This window comes from Neoarius graeffei, chromosome 12 (assembly GCF_027579695.1).
Source record: "Neoarius graeffei isolate fNeoGra1 chromosome 12, fNeoGra1.pri, whole genome shotgun sequence".
Lineage (NCBI taxonomy): Eukaryota > Metazoa > Chordata > Actinopteri > Siluriformes > Ariidae > Neoarius > Neoarius graeffei.
This window is the reverse complement of record NC_083580.1, coordinates 58,397,241-58,419,430: the sequence shown is the minus strand read 5'-3', so window position 1 is coordinate 58,419,430 and position 22,190 is coordinate 58,397,241. Positions and strand designations below refer to the sequence as shown.

The following is a 22,190-nucleotide window of genomic DNA, read 5'->3' as shown; positions in this document are numbered from 1 at the left end:
ATTCTTAGAACGATTTATAACAAAATACACACATAGCCAATATAAAATAGGCTATTGCAATAAAACCAATCACTGCACTGTTTAAAACAAACCTCCCCTCCCCTCGCCGGAAAAAAAAAAAATCTAGTTCGCCCATTATCCTGTGTCATTCTGAGATGTGCAGATAGACAGTAAAGGGAATTCCGAATTCCCTTTACTGTCTATCTGCGCATCTCAGAATGACACAGGATAATGGGCGAACTAGATTTTTTTTTTTTTTCCGGCGCCGCGGTGGAATGCTATCACCCCTGTTCGCGCGAAAGAGAACCACGTGGTTTCATACGGGCATTCGGCTTTTTTTTTGGCGAACGTCTTAAATAGGGGTACCGCGGTTTATACGCGTATTGCACCGCAACAGGCGTATCGTACGGTTCGGTTTTTTTCCCATAAGCGTGCCAAGCCTAGTACTGACTGCTGCATACCGAGAACACCCTACAAGATGCGCCTTTTTGGAGATGCTCAGACCCAATCATCATCATCATTCGTGTTCAACCTGATGGCAGGTTTGTTCTGACAGCTTCAGCCATCAAAGTTTTTGAGGGAGGAATTACAGTAGTGGTTTCCCATTACCTTCTACTGTATTATTATTATTATTATTATTATTATTGAGGTTTTCCCGTCTCAACCAATCACGCACACATTCACACCTGTGGACAATTTAGAGTAGCCGGTTAACCTAACCTAACCTGCATGTTTTTGGACTGTGGGAGGAAACCCATGGAGATATGGGGAGAACATGCAAACTCCACACACAAAGGCCCCCGTCGGCCACTCGGCTCAAACCCAGAACCTTGCTGTGAGGCGACAGTGCTAACTGTTCCACCACTGTACCGCCCCCCAGTCATCTCTGGGATTGGATCATATGGACTAGCCTTCATGCCCCATGCGAATCAATGAGCCTTTGACACCCATGATCCTGTTGTTGGTTCACTGGTTGTCCTTCCTTGGACCATTTTTGGTAGGTACTAACCGCTGCATACCAGGAACATGCCACAGGATGTGCCATTTTGGAGATGTTCAGACCCAGTCATCTAGCCATCACAATTTGGTCCTTGTTAAAGTCGCTCAGTTCCTTACGATTGCCTATTTTGTTTTGTTTTTTCCAACACATCAACTTCAAGAATTGAGTGTTCTCTTGCTGTCTAATATATCCCACCCCTCAACAGGTGCCATTGTAACGAGATAACCAATGTTATTTACGTCACCTGTCAGTGGTTATAATATGGCTGATCGGTGAGGGTGTATATGTAACTTTTTGAAAGCACCATACAAATAAAACTATTGACTTGAACTAGTTGTAGTATTTACCAACATTTCTCTCTCTCTCTCTCTCTCTCTGCCAGGCACAAAGAGAAAGATCCGGAATTTGTCTCCCTTTGTAAGGACCTCTCAGTCTCCGACTCGGTGTGTACTCAGGCGTGGTCACTGTGGGAGTTGATGACCAAGACAGCAGAGAAAGTCACCGTATGTGTTCATCCTTCATTAGTGTTTAACCTGCACAACGTGTCCATGTGTGTGTGTTTTGTTTTGTTTTTTGTGGAAATTAGTCATGCGCAGTTTCTGTTTATCGTATAATTTTGATGATTTTGTAACGCAGGAATCAAACAAGCAACTCTGGGGCGCATGTGTGTACATTTCAGCTGTGGACTTGGACGACATCCGGTTCACTTTTACGGAATTTCAGAAGGCTGTTGGGCTGAGGTAGGTGGAAAGAGAGAATTATGAATAAGGATATCTGAACAACATGGGAAAAGTAGGTTAAAATATGACCAATAAAATGATGACCAAAAGGGTCTGGAAACATCGTAGGGTTTGTTGTTCTAGTCAATGATGGTGTGGTGTGAGGTAGAGTTACGATTAGCACCCCTTTCTGGCCAATCAGATTTGAGAATTAATCAAGGCTGGGGTATTAAGTATTTGAACCTCTTGTAGGCGGCTATGTTGTAAAAAGAACATCACCATGTTGCTCCTCTGATATGAAGAAATTAATCTAATGCTTCTTCCTAAGCACGATGATCTCCTCACAGCAGCCGAGTCAAATACTTTAACCAATTCTAACCCTGTTCTTGAGTTTCTACTTGCCGGTCATGGCAGAACTGGATGGTATGCTAAGATGTTTCAGTGTGGGCGTGTAACTTTACTGAATTGCCTCTCTAAGTTCATTTTTCTTAGAAGAAACCTTTATTTGTCACATGCACCCTTCAAGCACAGTGAAATTCATCCTCTGCATTTAACCCATCTGAAGCAGTAAACACGCGTGCACACACACCCAGAGCAGTGAGCAGCCATACTAGAGCACCCGGGGAGCAGTCAGGGGTTAGGTACCTTGCTCAAGGGCACTTCAGCCCAAGGCCGCCCCACGTTAACCTAACCGCATGTCTTTGGACTGTGAGGGAAACCGGAGGAAACCCACGGGGAGAGCATGCAAACTCTACACAGAAAGGCCCTTGCCGGCCGCTGGGTTCGAACCCGGAAACTTCTTGCTGTGAGGCGACCGTGCTAACCACTACACCACCGTGCCGCCCTGACTGTCCTTTACCAGCTTTTGGGCCACTTGTCCTAGTAACTGTGTTCTCTGCTGTTCCATAAACGAGCACAGTTCTAATTTGTCTAAAAGGGTACCTGCAGTGAATTTTAATTACTAGCTATTTCAAAAGATGACGTATGATACCAGTGGTTCTGTTATGTAACGTTCGTCATAAGCTCTTTTCAAGTACGCACGAGTTTTAAGTCACTGCTCCGACAGTCAGGCATGGTCAGCAACATGTCGCCTTCTTCACGGGCTGTTCCGGCACTGGTAGTGACGCACAGTTGGTTTGTCAGGTTGGCTGGGCTGCAGTGGACTGGTCACTGACCTTGTGCTGCAAATACCAGTCTAAGATAACACATTGTCAACCGATCTGCTCATAAGAAATATTTCCACTTACTCGAGCTGATCTTTGGCTGGATCAAGTCGAAGTTTAAAAAAAAAAAAAAAGTACCGTTCATCATCAGTGTCGCAGTTCTCAAGATTGAACCGAATTTGCTGTTTGAAGATTGAACTGAAAGTGAATCGCTGTCCTGAATCATCCGAAGCGCGTAAAATCCGCGAGCCATTTCGAAACAAGTTTTACCTCCAAATAGCCCAAACTGTGTCTCAGATTTTATCCTGTTTACGGTGGGCGTTCCCACCGCGAAAGAGAAACCAGTTGAGAGTGAAAGTGATTATCATGCCGTTACCATCACTGTGTCCGAAATCGCTCGCTTGTTCATTACTCCCTATCTAGGGAATTACTATATAGAGGACTACATAGTGAGTTCATTGGTAAAATGAAAAAATGCTTTCGGACACTTGTCTGTCACGCTGGTATTTATGTCATTACTGTCGCACAATTAAAACGTGCCAGATCATTCAGCTGGTGGGTTTTCAAAATAATAAATGCGTATTTTACTGAGTGTATTTCCCACATTAATCAATACAAAGTATCTGCAGCTTCCTTTTTTTTAAAATCAAGGCTGAATACTTTCTTCTTTGCTGCTGCCTTTTATTAAATCAAATTTGACTTTTAATTTGATTTCTTTCAGCGTGACTGCAATGCATGATGGGATATATTGCTTGGTTAGTGACCATCGGTTGTACACTACTTTTCGTGATGCATTGTGGGATACTTTGAGTGCACTATATAGGGTGTAAATAATCCTCGCTATCATTTCAGACAGCACTGCAAAATGGCGTCCGCACTATATAGTGCCCTATATAGTAAGCGATTTCGGACACAGGGCATGTGAATAGTCTTTTATGAATGCGTAAGCGGACGCTCAGCCTTCCGACTCTGGTGTGACTGAGTAAGGGGACGAGTTTTACGGTTTATGTGAAGATATTTATCTCAATAAATGACCTACCTGTTCTAAACCTTTCGAGCTTCGCCGGTGAAGCTCTCGACCCCAAAGTACAACCAAATCTACTTGCACGTAATGCCATGAAATAATAGATATGTGCCATAAAATAAAGATCTATTACAAGTATTAGATCTATATTTATTCAACATGTTCTGAAGTTACTTGACTGGGAATCTCGACCCACAGAACACAGCTTGTTTACTTGCACCTGATAACTCAGAATCAACGACTGTATGCCACTTCCGGCCGGCAGTGGCTGCTCCCCGTGGTTCTGCCTCCACGGGTAATTCACGGAATCAGATTGTCCACAGAAGTGCTTTTATGGTGTTTGACTGAATGTGTGCGTCTTTTGTCTATAAGTAATACATAAAGCTCGATTAATGTTGTAAGCATGACCAGTACCGGTACACTTTAAGTGAAAACTTGTATTTCTGTTTTTAATTTACGAGGCTCATGTTCCTGCTGTGCTTGTCCTTTGCAGCGTGAAGCAGTTTCTCACCCTGGTGCGAAAGCTGGATGAAAATGTGGACACAATAAGCTCTAAAGTAAACTCCGCTGTGACGAGGCTTGAGAAGAAATACGAGGTGTCGCTGGCTCTCTATCAGAGATTTGTCAAGTAAGACTTTTTCAGTAAGACTCCTAGGACTAAGGATAAAGAATAAATGCAAGCACTGAATTTATGTAAGAAGTAAACTGCAGTGGGTAATGCTGTTCTAGGAAAATAATCGGCGATGGTGTGGTCTGATGCAGCACAAATTAAATTTAAGAATGATATTGGTAGAAATATTAGTTACACACCGCCACGTTATAATTCTGGCCCGCCACCCTTCCCTTGGCCAAAAAACAAAACGTACCTTCATCAGTATACACCAAATAAATCGTAAAGTATTCGCTTTATTATAATTTTGTGACTATTTAACATGCAGAAGACCATTAAACGAATGCATACAGGTCTATCCCTGCGTTACACTACACCGCGCCATATTACACTATACTGACGCATACTGTACAGTCATAACGTTGGAAGCTGCAGCTAGCCAGCAACTAAATAACTTTGCGGGTGTTTGTAGCGTCATTGTGCAACGGTTGCGCTTATCTATCGTCTTTTCTGACCATGCACAGTTACAGTATTCATATAACAGTGCGCGCACACACACACATTAGTTAAGTTCAGGTCTTTTATTTTGCGTATCTGAGATTGTGTAGGCGAGAGCTGCATTTTCCCGTTGCTTCACTGTTTGTTTACCGCAGGACTTCCGGGTTCCTGGGTCAAAGGACCCGAACTATGGAGGCCGGGGTGGCTTTGTAGTGCCAGTCTCGGGCACGCACACCAGCTGGTGCATGGATTGTAGTGGTTTCACCCAGTTAACATTAATTATATGTATTGTAAAAAATTTATGCATTTATTGTCATTGGGTATTTTGTTTATGCATGGAAGTTCGTTTATTTTTCACGCAGAAAAAAACATGATGAATTCAGGGATCAGGCGCATCAGTCTCAACTGACGTCAAATGAGTCTCGTATTGACAGTAAAGATACGTACAGTAAGAATGTGTTAATTTTTTGTAAAATGATTTTACCAATGATTTAGCATTTCCTATCCATTTATTGGCCAGTTTCACTGTTGAAAAAGCCCAAAGTCTGTCAGCTTCTGGTGGACTTTGTTCCCCTGGCCCCCCTACCGGGGCCCCGCCCTGCCCCCTCCGCCACCTTTTATTTTTGAAAAGTGGAGAACCCTGGTTATCTGTTCAAAATTAATTTTAAAAAGCCAACAGTTTAATATTTAATATAGAGATGTTGCGATCTGTTCACTTTAGTCACCTTCCAGCTTTGTCCTGCCATTTAGAGTCGAGACCAGGGCACGGATATGAATCTTTACAAAGAACTTGCTGACTCTGGTTTTGTGATCCAGTGCTGTCTGTGTAGTTAACGGAGTAACTCATGGTAGGCTGGAGTTGGTCAGAAATGCATAAGTGATATTGCAGCAGAAACCTGAGGCAGGGATCTATTAAGTCAGCTTTAGAAAGTGGTTAATGAGTACTGTCCAGAATAACCAGTTTTGCCATAAATTTGGGGAATTTTTTTTTTTTTTTGGTTTGGATGAAGAAATTTTAATTCATCGCAAAAATATTATTTTTCCTTTTTGTTTTTTTTTTACCTTTTTTCACCTTCCAGCAGCAACTACATGATATAAGCAAAATATGTTTAGGCCCTGCATAAAGCAGAGCTCCCAGTGAGTGTAAAATGTGTTTGTAAGTGGCAGCCAGAGCTATCACACATTTATTCGTATTACGGGTGGAGCTGTCAGCCCAGGAAGCCGTTTTTTTAAAAAAATTTATTTATTTATTTAATGCTACGGATGCTTGCTGCTGTGTTTTTATATTCACCATGTGCCTCCATCAGAGGTTTAACATGGGATGTTATAAAGCTTTGCTGTCTGCCATCCTGATGTCACCCTGTTTTGTATGTGTTAGTGTGAGACTTTATTTTGAACTTTTCAGCTTTGAAAGATTCAAAATAAAGTCTCACTCTAACACACACATCACAGTGCATAGGGAAGCTCTCCCTTTCTTCTCTTCTCTCCTCTTCACCCTCTTAAGGTTCTTTTGTCATTTCAGCCATATACAGTTGGTATAGTACACAGTTAAAACGAAACAGCCTTTCTCCAGGACCATGGTGCTAAGTTAAACATCACAGGACTACAAATCTACGGTACAACACACATAGAGTACAACACTCCAGACCAGCGGTTCTCAACGTTTTTTCATTCACGGCACCCTTCAGAAGTATGCAAATTCTCAAGGCACCCCCATATAAAATATACGCGGTCACGCTGACCCCGGCAGTGACGTTGTGACCTGGGAAAGGGGGCCGTGAGACAAATTTTAATGATGCATGAGGCGGCGATGAGACGGCATTAGTGTAACTGTCGTTTTTTGGAATTTTAATTCATTTTATTTATTTCAGTGTTAGAATATATCATTTTTTGACGGCACCCCTAACGAAGCCGGGGTGCCGCGGCACCCCGGTTGAGAGAGACTGCTGTAGACAATAAATGACACAAACAGCATAAAGTTTAAGCACTGCTTCCCGTCATTGGGAGAAAACATGCGCATTCAGGGCTCGACATTAACTTTTAAACCCACATGCCCTGAGGGTTAATTTCCACTTGCCCCCCAATATTATCACTTGCCCCCTATTTTGTGAGTGCGGCTTTTTTTTTTTTTAGGAAAACCATAGAATAGTTGTGAATTGCAACATAAACTGAAGATCACGCACTGAGTTGAAGTTTGGTTATTGATTAAGTTTATTATTAAGTTGGGTTACTGGTGACTTTTTACTTGTAACAGACACTAACAATTTTATCCAAAATAGTTTTTCCTGCCTTAGTCGATTTATTTCCATTTCACATGCATGCAGCTGTTGTAAAGTTCAGTGTGTTTTGTGTAGAACTCTCTCACACTGTAGGTTCATTTCTTGATAATGTAGAAATCATAAAATAGAAATCTATTACAAAGTTTGTATGAAGAAAACAATAGGGTGCCAAGGCTTTTGAACAGTACTGTTTAAGTATATATATATATATATATATATATATATATATATATATATATATATATTTTGTGATAAGTTTAAAAAAAAAAACGTGCTGCGGCATGACAGACTGGATAATGTTCGAGTTTAAAATTGTTTAGTGTGTAGGTTGTGGGTGTTTTTTATACAGACCTGGCAACCTGTAAGTGAATAAGTACAGCCGGTCTGTCATAACGCAGCATGTTTTTTATTTATTTTATTTTTTTAAAATAAAACTAGAGGTGGATGATTATTTATTTATTTTGCACAGGACTGTGTTCCTTTGATGGCAGAAACAAAGCTTCAGCTCTCTGCTCTTAATCTGTTCTGTTCTTTCAGGATTATATCGCACATGTCGCGCCTTGTTGATTTTTTTTTTTTTTTTTTTTTTTTTTTTTAATGCCTGAGTTGTTGGAAACCAATCTGGGTTTTCTGTGTCGAATAAGGAAGCGGCCTCACCTGTAAGAAAATCAAACACTTTCAAGAAGGAGCTAACTTGAATGCGAGCCAAAAAAAAAGAAGAGATTCTTAAGCAAACTCTTCCATCCTCACTTCCGACTTTCTGTTTTTGTAATATACATTTTAAATACAACCGCGAATTTCTCTGGAGTTTTCAGGCTGAGCTCCTCTCCTCATATTCTTTAACCGCTCATTTCCTTGTTGTTCTTGAAGCCTTTGCTTCTATTTAACATTTTTTCTTGATAGCGGGGAGACGGTAATGCCTTTTATCCATTTCTCTGTTTGAACAAGCAAACACAGCACAAAAATTAACCATATTGAAGACAGATTAACCCTTGCTTGCATGAAAGACGGTGTCTATCTGACCCCAGCTGTAATTATCATGTGATGTGTGACGTCATGCACAAGGGGTCTGTAAACAGTACACGTACCATACTACAGCAGCAGGGGTATATGAAATAACTTGCAAAGCAGTAAATGAAACCGAGACGAAGAAAACAGCCAAGGCATAATGACAGATAGGTAGTGAAGGACGCTTTTTGGAACTGAAATAAAAGATCAAAAAGCCTAATTTTTGTGGTGTTAGTTCGTAATATATGCTCACTCCAACTTGCCCGGTCAGGCATGTTGGGGACATATCCCACTTGCCTGAATGCGTGTTTCACTTGTCCCGAGCAATCGGGCAGTGCTTAATGTCAAGCCCTGGCGTTATTTACACACAGGTGTAATCACTTTGCGGCTCTCCATTCACAAACCAGCACTCAACCACACACACCTGCTACCACGTTCATTTTTTGTTTCACGGATTTATTTGTGAATGTCAACCACAAATTACACCTGTGACTCAAAACTCTCCGAGGTCGATGCAGAGTCACAATGTTTTCTGCGCATTGACATCTTGGTATGATACATTTCCACAGTGATGTGAATTAGATAAAGCTCCTCGCGTTCGTCTGTTTCCGTAGGGCTGCACTGTTTACCTCAAGAGGTAGGATATTTGGTCCCAAAACGGAGAAAAGCGCCCCTCAGCACATCAGAATGATCACATCTCGTCTGCATGATATTGTACTTGCGAGACATAATAAACCGTGCATGGCATTTTCCTGAAGAAAAAAAAAAAAATTTCAGATGACTTTTCAGTCAGCACCTTTTAAGTTAATTTTAAAACACTTGATTATATTTTGTAGCCAATCCTCTAATCTTAAGGACACATTCTACTAGATGTACAGTACCAGTCAAAAGTTTGGACCCACTGTCTCATTCATAGGTTGTTCTGTATTTTGACTCTTTTCTACATTGTAGAGCAATACTGAAGACATCAGAACTATGAAATAACATCTATGGAATTATGTGCGAAACAAAAAAAGTGTTTAAAAAAAACCAATGTTTCATATTTTAGATTCTTCAAAGTAGTCAGCGTTTACCTTGATGACGCTTTGCACACTATTGGCATTATCTTAACCAGCTTTATGAGGTTGTCACCTGGAATGCTTTTCAATTAAGAGGTGCCTCGTCAAAAGTTAATTAGTGCAATTTTTTGCCTTCTTAATGTGTTTGAGATCAAATAGTAAATAATAAAAATACAGTAAATAGTCAAGTTTATTTGTATAGCGCTTTTAACAATAGACATTGTCCCAAAGCAGCTTTCCAGAATTTGAATGACTTAAGACACGAGCTAATTTTATCCTTAATCTATCCCCAATGAGCAAGCCTGTGGCGACGGTGGCAAGGAAAAACTCCCTCAGACAACATGAGGAAGAAACCTTGAGAGGAACCAGACTCAAAAGGGAACCCATCCTCATTTGGGCAACAACAGATAACATTAACAGTTTTAACATGAAGTCAGTTTTGCTGATGTTATAAACTCCTCAACTGATGGAAACTTGAGTGCAAAACTGTTCATGACAACTGCAGTCCTAAAGTTAGCAAGTCAACTGTAGTCCTCAGCCATAAGAGCATTACTGTATGAGTCCAGAGCGTCTTCCAAGCGTGACTTTCAACTGTCCACATGGGGCCATCCTCTACAGGAGTGATGCGATGAGACTCCAACCAGGCACAGGGCATCAGGATGGATCAGGCAGGTCCGAGGAGCAGAAGAGGTCAGCATCTCGATCCCAGGACCGACATGTAACTCAGAGGGACATATTTGGGACGGGAGAGAGAAAACACAGGTTGTTAGGTATGCCCAGTGTCACCTGAATAAGTAAGAACAGTATAGACCCCTTTCACTGACGTCACCCGAAACCGGAAGTAAACAGACCCTGCGCCATTTTGGAAGACCAACAAACTCGTGATTAGGGGGAAATAACAGCAGCGGTATGTGAACCCACGAGAATAAAGTGGAGTGGCAAACGACTTAAACAAATCTGAGCTGTTTTATTTATGATTTATTGGCCCAACAGTAGACTTGAAAGAAACCTGTGTGAGACTTGGCAAAAACTGTGGATATAATGGATAAGTCTGTGCATGATCTGCGGACACTTTTGCCGCTTTTCCACTACCAACGCGGCTGAGCCGTGCCGTGCTGAGTCGGGCTGAGCGGGGCTGTTGGAGTTGCATTTCAACTACAACCGCGCTGAACCGTGCTGGCTGGAAGTGGGTGGACACATTGGGTGGAGTTAGCGAAAGTGGGTGGACGTCACGTGATGTCGTTAAGCAGCGCAAACAGTGACATCAGTGACAGTGGCGGAACAAGTCAGAGCCGGGCCGGGGGCGGGGCAAATGACCGGGCCCTTTATTAAAGCTTATCATAACATCATTTTAGGCTACAAAATGTCCGCAACTGCGGTGTTTACCAATTTCAACACTACCGGGTGCAACTATGTTATTTAGTACATCAAGTCCTTCAAACGAACATGTAACTCAGAAACAAAAAACATTAGGATACTGTACATGGCTCATAATAAAACATCAATAGCCTATACTGCGCACATTATTTGAAGGGCATACGAATGAGCGCTCAGAGGTTGCAACGGTGACAGGAAGAGTCAGAAATAAAAGGAGGGCGGTGCAAACCTCACTGAATGCACTGTGTTTACCAATTTCAACACTACGGGGTGCAACTATGTTATTTTGTACATTAAGTCCTTCAAACGAACATGTAACTCAGAAACAAAAAAACATTAGGTGACATACTGTACATGGCTCATAATAAAACATCAATAGCCTACTGCGCGCATTATTTGAAGGGCATACGACGAGCCTTGCGCTCCGCGAACTCGTCCACGATGCTCTGTATGTCACTGATTCAGTGATCTTTTAAGCGGTAGTCTCACGACCCGAATAGTAAACAATAAACATGGAGGACATGGAGTCGTTAGTATTGCTGGTCTTGGTGCTGTGGCTTGTTGTCACCGACAACGCCAACAGATACTGGCAAGAGCGTATAGATGAGGTGAGGCGCATAAGGCTTCAGAAATTCTCGTAATTCGTAATTATTCTTCTTCCGGGTTTGCGGTGTTGACAGATCCCAGCGTGCTCGCGGGGCGTGTGTGGGCATGTGAGGACACTCCTCCTCACCAATCAGTGCACAGGGGAGTGTCTGCTCACGCCCCCAACCTCACTCGGCACGGTTTGGCTCGCTTCAGCCCCACTCCAAAACCGTGCGAGTTTTAGGGGCTAAGCAGGGCTGAAGCGAGCTGAGTCGTGCTGGTTTTTGGTAGTCGAAACGCGAGCCGTGTCGGGCTGAAGTGAGCTGAAAAAGGGTAGTGGAAAAGGGCCATTTGAGGTAAGCAAACGCAAGAAATTCAGATTTAAAACGTGCTAAATTGGCCCCAAGTTGATAACTGTATGAGGAGCAAGCCTCCCAGACTTCTACAATTTAATAATCATCTCATTATCTCTAGCCGCTTTATCCTTCTACAGGGTCGCAGGCAAGCTGGAGCCTATCCCAGCTGACTACGGGCGAAAGGCGGGGTACACCCTGGACAAGTCGCCAGGTCATCACAGGGCTGACACATAGACACAGACAACCATTCATACTCACATTCACACCTACGGTCAATTTTAGAGTCACCAGTTAACCTAACCTGCATGTCTTTGGACTGTGGGGGAAACCGGAGCACCCGGAGGAAACCCACGCGGACATGGGGAGAACATGCAAACTCCACACAGAAAGGCCCTCGCCGGCCCCGGGGCTCGAACCCAGGACCTTCTTGCTGTGAGGCGACAGTGCTAACCACTACACCACCGTGCCGCCCCACAATTTAATAATAATAATTTAGCATGGTTTGGGGCTTGCTCTCCCTCCTATTATATAAATAAAGCATAGTTGTTGTGTAGGTATATATCATCATAAATACATATGTATAATTTGGATAAATTAACCTAAATTATGGATACCTTAATAGTAACAAAAAGTATTAATTTTTCAACTGAAAAGATATATTATTAAAAGATAAATATCAACAAGATTACCTTGGCCATAACTATGTGTAGGTTATTCTTAATAACAGCTGTATTATCACGAACCAAGCCACTAACAACATAATTGTAAGCCTGTAGCCCTTTGTAGGCTTTCAAGTCATCAGCAGTGTAGGCACTGGGTGTAAACAACAAATAGTTTACAATGTCTGGGTAGCAAACAGATGGCAGAATTGGTGTCAGGTCCTCCTTATGTATCTGACACGGAGAAATAATATAAATTGTGCTGCCTACCAGATTACAGTCGTCTGTTTTATTGCATCAGTACTAGTATCACTTACTATACTCATCAGTCATAGATTAGTCCAGTACAACATGACCAGCTTGCTTTTTTTTCCATTTGACTGTCGCAAGTTTTTTTTCAGGCTGGTACAGTCAAAAATTGAAAAGTTTTGGCCTACTAAACTAGTCATCGATTCTACTAGTGTATTAATTGGAGTCGACATGAAAACGTTCGGTAAAAACTTTAAACCAGTAGAATCTCTTCAAAGTTTCACCAAATGGTTTTATTTATGCAATTTAAAGCTCATAATACTGTATAACTTTGGTCGAGTAAAAACACGGAGCAAAAACATGGCTGAATCCTGAATGACTCCTATTTGTTTAAATAGGGGACTACATAGGCGGCAGAATGTAGTTTCTTTTTCCCTGCCATGGAAGCGCACTTGTATACCGAGGAGGAAAGCAATTTGCATTACAGCCGTGAGGCGGCTCGGCTCGGTTTTCCCTTTCGGGCGCTCTCGTTTTCTGTTAGAATTTGGTAAAGAAAAAAAAAATATATTATTTACCAGCTTACCGGGTCCATTAACATAAATCTGACAGCTGACAAGGTCGGGATATAAACGAACTTTTGCGTTAAACTGTGTGCTTGGATTCACATAATTTTTTTCTGAGTCTTATCATATGGGTCAAACCCATCAATCACAGCCAGTTTCTCCACATACTGTGCCCTTTCTGCAACTGGTAATGTACTCACATAACCAGAATTATCATCCATCGTGTCACTTTACTCTCGCTCGTACTTTGTTTTATATTGTGAGTGCATGTACTTGGTCTTCCAATATGGCGCCTAACAAAATCTCGCGGCGCGGTGACGTCATGTGAAAGCCAGAAGGTAACACAGGCATGAGAGAGCCCCGGGACATAAAGCAGCCAGCCACTACACTGTCAACAAACTCGAGTGAGCAAGCGAGTGGGGACTGACAGCATCCATACATCCCAGTTTACCAAAACACTCTGTCTGAGGACCCTCCAGATCTACTCCTTTACCTCATAAACCCCATTAACAAAAGGCTTGACTAAACAGATATGTTTTCAGCCGAGACTTAAACACTGAGACTGTGTCCGATTCCCGAACACTACTTGGAAGGCTGTTCCATAACTGTGGGGCTTTGTAAGAAAAGGCTCTGCCCCCTGATGTAGCCTTCACTATACAAGGTACCAGCAGATAGCCTGCACCTTTTAATCTAAGTAGATGTGGCAAGTCATAGAGGACCAGAAGTTCACTCAGGCACTGTGGTGCGAGACCATTCAGTGCTGTAAAGGTCAATATTAGTATTTTATAAACAATACGAAATTTGATTGGGAGCCAATGCAGTGTGGATAAGACAGGGGTGATGTGGTCATATTTTCTAGTTCTAGTAAGGACTCTTGCTGCTGCATTTTGAACTAACTGGAGCTTGTTTATGCACTTATTGGAACATCCAGACAGTAAGGCATTACAATAATCCATCCTATCCCAAATAGTCCCATTCCACAACTGTAGTAATCCGTTATATCAAGAACCGCTCAACTAAGTAAAGAGACACGACATCCATCATTACTTTAAGACATGTCTTTTAATTAATAAAAATAAAGAAAAAACATTGAATTAGGTGTGTCCAAACTTTTGACTAGTACAGTGGGGCAAAAAAGTATTTAGTCAGTCATCAATTGTGCAAGTTCTCCCACTTAAAAAGATGAGAGAGGCCTGTAATTTTCATCATAGGTATACCTCAACTATGAGAGACAGAATGAGAAAAAAAATCCAGAAAATCACATTGTCTGATTTTTAAAGAATTTATTTGCAAATTATGGTGGAAAATAAGTATTTGGTCAATAACAAAAGTTCATCTCAATACTTTGTTATATACCCTTTGTTGGCAATGACAGAGGTTAAACGTTTTCTGTAAGTCTTCACAAGGTTTTCACACACTGTTGCTGGTATTTTTGGCCCAGTCCTCCATGCAGATCTCCTCTAGAGCAGTGATTGTTTTGGGGCTGTTGCTGGGCAACACGGACTTTTCAACTCCCTCCAAAGATTTTCTATGGTGTTGAGATCTGGAGACTGGCTAGGCCACTCCAGGACCTTGAAATGCTTCTTACGAAGCCACTCCTTCGTTGCCCGGGCGGTGTGTTTGAGATCATTGTCATGCTGAAAGACCCAGCCACGTTTCATCTTCAATGCCCTTGCTGATGGAAGGAGGTTTTCACTCAAAATCTCACGATACATGGCCCCATTCATTCTTCCTTTACACGGATCAGTCGTCCTGGTCCCTTTGCAGAAAAACAGCCCCAAAGCATGATGTTTCCACCCCCATGCTTCACAGTAGGTATGGTGTTCTTTGGATGCAACTCAGCATTCTTTCTCCTCCAAACACGACAAGTTGAGTTTTTACCAAAAAGTTCTATTTTGGTTTCATCTGACCATATGACATTCTCCCAGTCCTCTTCTGGATCATCCAAATGCTCTCTAGCAAACTTCAGACGGGCCTGGACATGTTCTGGCTTAAGCAGGAGGACACGTCTGGCACTGCAGGATTTGAGTCCCTGGCAGCGTAGTGTGTTACTGATGGTAGCCTTTGTTATTTTGGTCCCAGCTCTCTGCAGGTCATTCACTAGGTCCCCCCGTGTGGTTCTGGGATTTTTGCTCACCGTTCTTGTGATCATTTTGACCCCACGGGGTGAGATCTTGCGTGGAGCCCCAGATCGAGGGAGATTATCAGTGGTCTTGTATGTCTTCCATTTTCTAATAATTGCTCCCACAGTTGATTTCTTCACACCAAGCTGCTTACCTATTGCAGATTCAGTCTTCCCAGCCTGGTGCAGATCTACAATTTTGTTTCTGGTGTCCTTTGACAGCTCTTTGGTCTTGGCCATAGTGGAGTTTGGAGTGTGACTGTTTGAGGTTGTGGACAGGTGTCTTTTATACTGATAATGAGTTCAAACAGGTGCCATTAATACAGGTAACGAGTGGAGGACAGAGGAGCCTCTTAAAGAAGTTGTTACAGGTCTGTGAGAGCCAGAAATCTTGCTTGTTTGTAGGTGACCAAATGCTTATTTTACCGAGGAATTTACCAATTAATTCATTAAAAATCCTGCAGTGTGATTTCCTGGATTCTTTCCCCCCATTCCGTCTCTCATAGTTGAAGTGTACCTATGATGAAAATTACAGGCCTCTCATCTTTTTAAGTGGGAGAACTTGCACAATTGGTGGCTGACTAAATACTTTTTTGCCCCACTGTACATGGGTGCAGGTTTTCCGGCATGTGCCGGAAGCTCCGTTTTTTTCGGTTCTGAAAAAGTCATTTTTCCAAATCGTGTAAATCCGTTGAGATTTTCAGGGGGGTATGGGGTGGCCCTCTCACTGTCACTGACAAATCTTTTCATCTCGTCTTCGCCACAAACCTCATTCAATTTATACACCGCTCACCGACGAGTGGTCCTGACTAGCCCATTGTTTCACGGTGTTATACATGTGTGATATGTTTCACGCACATAGCACGTTGTTCGACCAGATCAACACAGCTATTCCAGTGTATATATTGTCAGACCCTCCAGGATTTTGCGATGTTGCGATTTGCAACATCAACGCAAATTCAACCAATCCCCGTGAATTCAGGGCGGTGTTGCAATTATATCCAATCACCGTGACTTTCCCGCAAATTTGACCAATTGTTGGCGTCGTCTTGAGGTGACGTAGATAAACTACCTTCTGCCTTACTTCTGTGTATACGTTCAAGAGAAGCGGCATGTGCGAGTCTCAGGAGAGACTGCCTGCACACAGCACTAGTATGAAAATATATATATATAATTTTTTTTTTTTCCTTGTATGAAGGCTGAGGCATTTCCTTTTGAATTTGAAGTCCGTGTTTATATATAGGCTTCAATTCTCTATAGTGTTACTGAAAGTGTGTTATGTTTATATTGAAGCACTGTGTGCACGATACTTTTTTTTTTTTTTTTTTACATAATACAAGAAATTAATGGATGCCAAAATTTTGCAAATGGTATTTTATTTTCCATTGTCTAGGCAGCTTCAGCATCATACTGTGAGGTTCTGTTCAAATTTTGATCTGAATTTTTTTTTTCTTTCTATGAAGCCTGAGCCAATTATTTTATTAGTTTATAATTATTATTTAAATGTATTCTTCAGGAGAGACTGCCTGCACACAGTACTAGTATTAATAGTTTTTTTTTTCTTATATGAAGGCTGAGGCATTTCCTTTTGAATTTGGAGTCAGTGTTTATACCGACTTAAGTTCTCTATGGTGTTGCTGAAAGTGTTATGTTTACAGTGAAGGACTGTGTGCACTTTACATTATTTTTTACTTAATACAAGAAATTAATGGATGCCAACATTTTTGCCAAAATGGTATTTTATTTTCCATTGTTTAGGCAGCTTCAGCATCATACTGTGAGATTCTGTTCAAATTGTTTTTTTTCCTTCTATGAAGCCTGAGCCATTTATTTTATTAGTTTATAATTATTGTTTAATTTAGTCTTCAGGAGAGACTGCCTGCACACAGTACTAGTATTAATAGTTTTTTTTTTCTTACATGAAAGCTGAGGCATTTGTATTATATTTTAAGGTAACTTCATGTTGTGCTGTGTAAAGCCTATTTTTCTGCATTTTTGTAGTCCTGGTAATCTTTTATATTGGTAAAGTTGTTTATAGGACCGTTTCTCAGTGTCTTTGTTCTTTTAATCAATAATTTTTCAGTAATAGCTTAATATTTAACATATCACTCAATTTTAATCACAAAAAGAGAAAATTGCAACAATTTCTCGCAACTTTCACTTCCTCCCGCAATGTAATCGCAACAAAAACCTAAACACCGCAACTTTCATCGCAATTTTTTGGAAACCCCCCCGCAACATCAGACATTTTAGCCCGCAGCAATCACAAAAAAGGCCCACGGAATCCTGGGGGGACTGATATTGTAAAAAAGGTATCACAGCAAAAGCATATTAAAAATGGTTGTTTCAACATTTAAATTAGTAGTTGCTAGATGTTTTGAAATATCAAGCCTTGTACTTGAAATATTATTTCAGATGAATTGATGAAATGTATTAAACATTTGATGTGATTATGCAAATCATGTAACTATTAATATTATGTTTGCATGAGAGACAACTATTTTAACTTGTAATTAAAATTTTTTTTTCGAGCCCTAAGGGGGGCTCACCCCCCTTTGTAACACCACCCCCCCCCCCCCCCCCCCCCCCCGGCATGGCTGCGCCATGCACGTCTGACCTTGTCAGACTTTTCAGGTTTTTGAAAATTTTATACTTGTACCCATGCTAGTAGTGTACACTAAATTATAACCTTCACGTTTTTGGTATAAAATTCACTTCAAGTCTGTAAAGAATAATAAATAAATAAAAAGAAATTAGTTGCCCTTCAAATGAAATGGAATAATCCCTGTTAAATAACATTGCAATTAAATGCACGCATCTCATTAGCTCTTCTCGGCAGCATGTCTGTAATAAATGCATAGTGTGTTACTGAAGATAATGTAGCAGATAACTTGCTGTGACATTCCTCGTATATTTGCAGCAAATCTGTTGGTGAGAAATCTTTCCTTGCTGGGATGGTGTACATTAAATCGTTCCTTTTCCACCATTTGGAGAGGCATCATGTGCTCATGTAGCTAACCAAACCTCGTCTCTTTCTCGAATTTCCTTCCACCACTTGCTTTTGTGGTCACCTCTGAACGGTTGCCTGAGGTGGGGTTTACATTAGACCGTATCAGCGGATCATCAGATTAACGTTTTTAAAACGATTAGTGTGCACACAGCAACGCCAATACACGATTCGCGTGCACACAGCAACGCCAATACACGGATATGCTCGGCTCCTCAGGCATCCTGCGCTCCAAATCACTCCGCCCTGAACAGCGAGTGCCCTCTGGAGGGTGCGCACTCTGGCCCTGCGCAGCTCACAGAGCGCGCGAGTGGAGCGCACGAGCAGTGATTTGGGACTGAGCCACTGTGTGTGTGATCTCGGTGCATGTCGGGCATGCGCGCCACTTGCAAGTGGAAGGATGGCAAGCCTAAAGACAATCATAACTACACAATGGGCAGTATTTGCATCAGTATTTGCAGTATTTTCATACTTTTATACTCTTTAATGAAAGGTGATACAAGGCGGAAGTCCGCGCCGTTTTTCAGCAGTCGCGTCACATGACCAACGCCAGCGAATCAGGAAGGTGGATGTCACAGTGATGTTGTCCAATGACGACGCCAGCTAGAGCTCAGCACAGCGTATCCGCGTATTCTCAATGTTTACACAGCACCGAGACACGATCTGGATTGAATACGTGGACCCTGGCAGATTCCTGTTTACAGGCGTTTTAATGTAAACGGACAGTGCATCTGCGAAGAAAACGAGACAGATACGGTCTAATGTAAACTTGGCCTGAGTAACACAAAATTTAGTTTGGCTTGTTGGTTAACTGACCGTATTTTTAGCTTCACATCCGTGTTCTCAGACGTGTGTAAGGTCTGACACCCTTCTTGTTTTCGATGGGGAGAGAAATTTGATGTGACTATCTTTTGTAATCAGTGTTTTTTGCAAATTACTGTTTGTTTGGACCTTCTGTATGTGAAAAACGTCCACGCTATTGATGTAACTCCCTTTTTAGGAACTGTTTTTAGTTCTTTGCACTGGCTCCTTTTTGCTGCAATATGCCGAAATCCTATCGTTTTTGAATAATGTAGCGGTATATTTTAAATACATCACCCATCCCGGTCTAAAAAAACACTGAAAATGAGGCTAAAATTTAAACAATCTATTCAAAATTGTAGCTTCTTACAGTAGTGCTTGAAAGTTTGTGAACCCTTTAGAATTTTCTATATTTCTGCATAAATATGACCTAAAATATCATCAGATTTTCACACAAGTCCTAAAAGTAGATAAAGAGAACCCAGTTAAACAAATGAGACAAAAAATATTATACTTGGTCATTGGATCATTTTACTCAATAAATAAATGTTACATATCTGTGAGTGGCAAAAGTATGTGAACCTCTAGGATTAGCAGTTAATTTGAAGGTGAAATTAGTGTCAGGTGTTTTCAGTCAATGGGATGACAATCAGGTGTGAGTGGGCACCCTGTTTTATTTAAAGAACAGGGATCCATCGGAGTCTGATCTTCACAACACATGTTTGTGGAAGTGCATCATGGCACGAACAAAAGAGATTTCTGAGGACCTCAGGAAAAGCGTTGTTGATGCTCATCAGGCTGGAAAAGGTTACAAAACTCCTCTCCAGGAGTGGTCGACCAACAAAGATCACTCCAAGAGCAAGGCGTGTAATAGTCGGCGAGGTCACAAAGGACCCCAGGGTAACTTCTAAGCAACTGAAGGCCTCTCTCACATTGGATAATGTTCATGAGTCCACCATCAGGAGAACACTGAACAACAGTGGTGTGCTTGGCAGGGTTGCAAGGAGAAAGCCACTGCTCTCCAAAAAGAACATTGCTGCTCCTCTGCAGTTTGCTAAAGATCACGTGGACAAGCCCGAAGGCTATTGGAAAAATGTTTTGTGGACAGATGAGACCAAAATAGAACTTTTGGGTTTAAATGAGAAGCGTCATGTTTGGAGAAAGGAAAACACTGCATTCCAGCATAAGAACCTTATCCCATCTGTGAAACGTGGTGGTGGTATCATGGTTTGGGCCTGTTTTGCTGCATGTGGGCCAGGACGACTTGCCATCATTGATGGAACAATGAATTCTGAATTATACCAGCGAATTCTAAAGGAAACTGTCAGGACATCTGTCCATGAACTGAATCTCAAGAGAAGGTGGGTCATGCAGCAAGACAACAACCCTAAGCACAAGTCGTTCTACCAAAGAATGGTTAAAGAAGAATAAAGTTAATGTTTTGGAATGGCCAAGTCCTGACCTTAATCCAATTGAAATGTTGTGGAAGAACCTGAAGCAAGCAGTTCGTGTGAGGAAACCCACCAACATCCCAGAGTTGAAGCTGTTCTGTCTGGAGGAATGGGCTAAAATTCCTCCAAGCCGGTGTGCAGGACTGATCAACAGTTACCGGAAACGTTTAGTTGCAGTTATTGCTGCACAAGGGGGTCACACAGGTACTGAAAGCAAATGTTCACATACTTTTGCCACTCACAGATATGTAATATTGGACCATTTTCCTCAATAAATAAATGACCAGGTACAATATTTTGTCTCATTTCTTTAACTGGGTTCTCTTTATCTACTTTTAGGACTTGTGTGAAAATCTGATGTTGTTTTAGGTCATATTTATGCAGAAATATAGAAAATACTAAAGGGTTCACAAACTTTCAAGCACCACTGTAGATTAACCTCATCTCATCTCATTATCTCTAGCCGCTTTATCCTGTTCTACAGGGTCGCAGGGAAGCTGGAGCCTATCCCAGCTGACTACGGGCGAAAGGCGGGGTACACCCTGGACAAGTCGCCAGGTCATCACAGGGCTGACACATAGACACAGACAACCATTCACACTCACATTCACACCTACAGTCAATTTAGAGTCACCAGTTAACCTAACCCGCATGTCTTTGGACTGTGGGGGAAACCGGAGCACCCGGAGGAAACCCACGCGGACACGGGGAGAGCATGCAAACTCCGCACAGAAAGGCCCTCGCCGGCCACGGGGCTCGAACCCGGACCTTCTTGCTGTGAGGCGACAACGCTAACCACTGCACCACCGTGCCGCCTGTAGATTAACCTGAGGCTTCAAATTAGAGTTTGTGAAAAAAAAAAATATTGGGCGCAAAAGTATAATGCAGCAGTTTATTGCAATTTATTTAATTATTTAATTTTATTTAATTGATATATTTCTCCAGCTTATTTCTATAGGAGTTTGTGAAATGTTGTGGGGTTTTTATTTATTTATTTATTTATTTATTTTTAAATGGGTGTGTTTAATGTGGTTTAATAAATAAACAATGCAATCTCACCTAATTCGTCCTGTACAGGATGTGGGCAGACTGTAGTTCGGAGGGGGCATGCTGTATAAAGCCAGTGTTGGAATTGAACTGTGTAGTAAGTAACCAAAATAACTCCTTTTTACCCATATATCTAATAAAATTTTTTTTCTTTTCTTTCCAGGACATGCGAAAAAATCTATAGTGTGCCTGACGAAGTTAAGTAAGTAAAATCCTTAATTAATCCATGCATTTCTTTCTTCCCCCCCCTTTTTTTTTAAAAACGTGTACTTGCATTGATTGTTATACACCACCTAACCGAAGCTCTTATGTGCCAGTAATTGCTTTTTCTATCTTCACTCAGGAGACAAGAACTTTTCCGCTGTAGCTGGATCTTATTCCTTTTGGCTAAAGGTGGGATAAAAACTTTATACCCGTATCAGTGTCTCAGTGCACATCTAGAATATATAAGTACTAATGACACCACACATACTCATTCTTTTGCATGGTTTCAGTCTTAATCTACTCCCACATTCATTAAATGGGATTGTACCTGCTGTAAATCCGATTATTGTTTGTTTGGGCGGTGGATTATCCTCAGGACGTCACTGACGCTTGTATGGTGTAGACACAAG

The 22,190-nt window shown here is 41.6% G+C and overlaps 1 protein-coding gene across 1 annotated transcript in view; it reads left to right on the top strand.

The window, feature by feature from the left end:
• The window catches only part of rb1 (retinoblastoma 1), a 123,360-nt gene that overhangs the window by 6,916 nt on the left and 94,254 nt on the right, over window positions 1-22,190 (top strand). Inside the window, exons 2-6 of the mRNA XM_060936128.1 lie at window positions 1,383-1,503; window positions 1,637-1,740; window positions 4,400-4,534; window positions 21,740-21,778; window positions 21,920-21,969. Of these exons, the coding sequence (XP_060792111.1) occupies window positions 1,383-1,503; window positions 1,637-1,740; window positions 4,400-4,534; window positions 21,740-21,778; window positions 21,920-21,969 (449 nt within the window). The remainder of the gene's footprint in view (window positions 1-1,382; window positions 1,504-1,636; window positions 1,741-4,399; window positions 4,535-21,739; window positions 21,779-21,919; window positions 21,970-22,190) is intronic.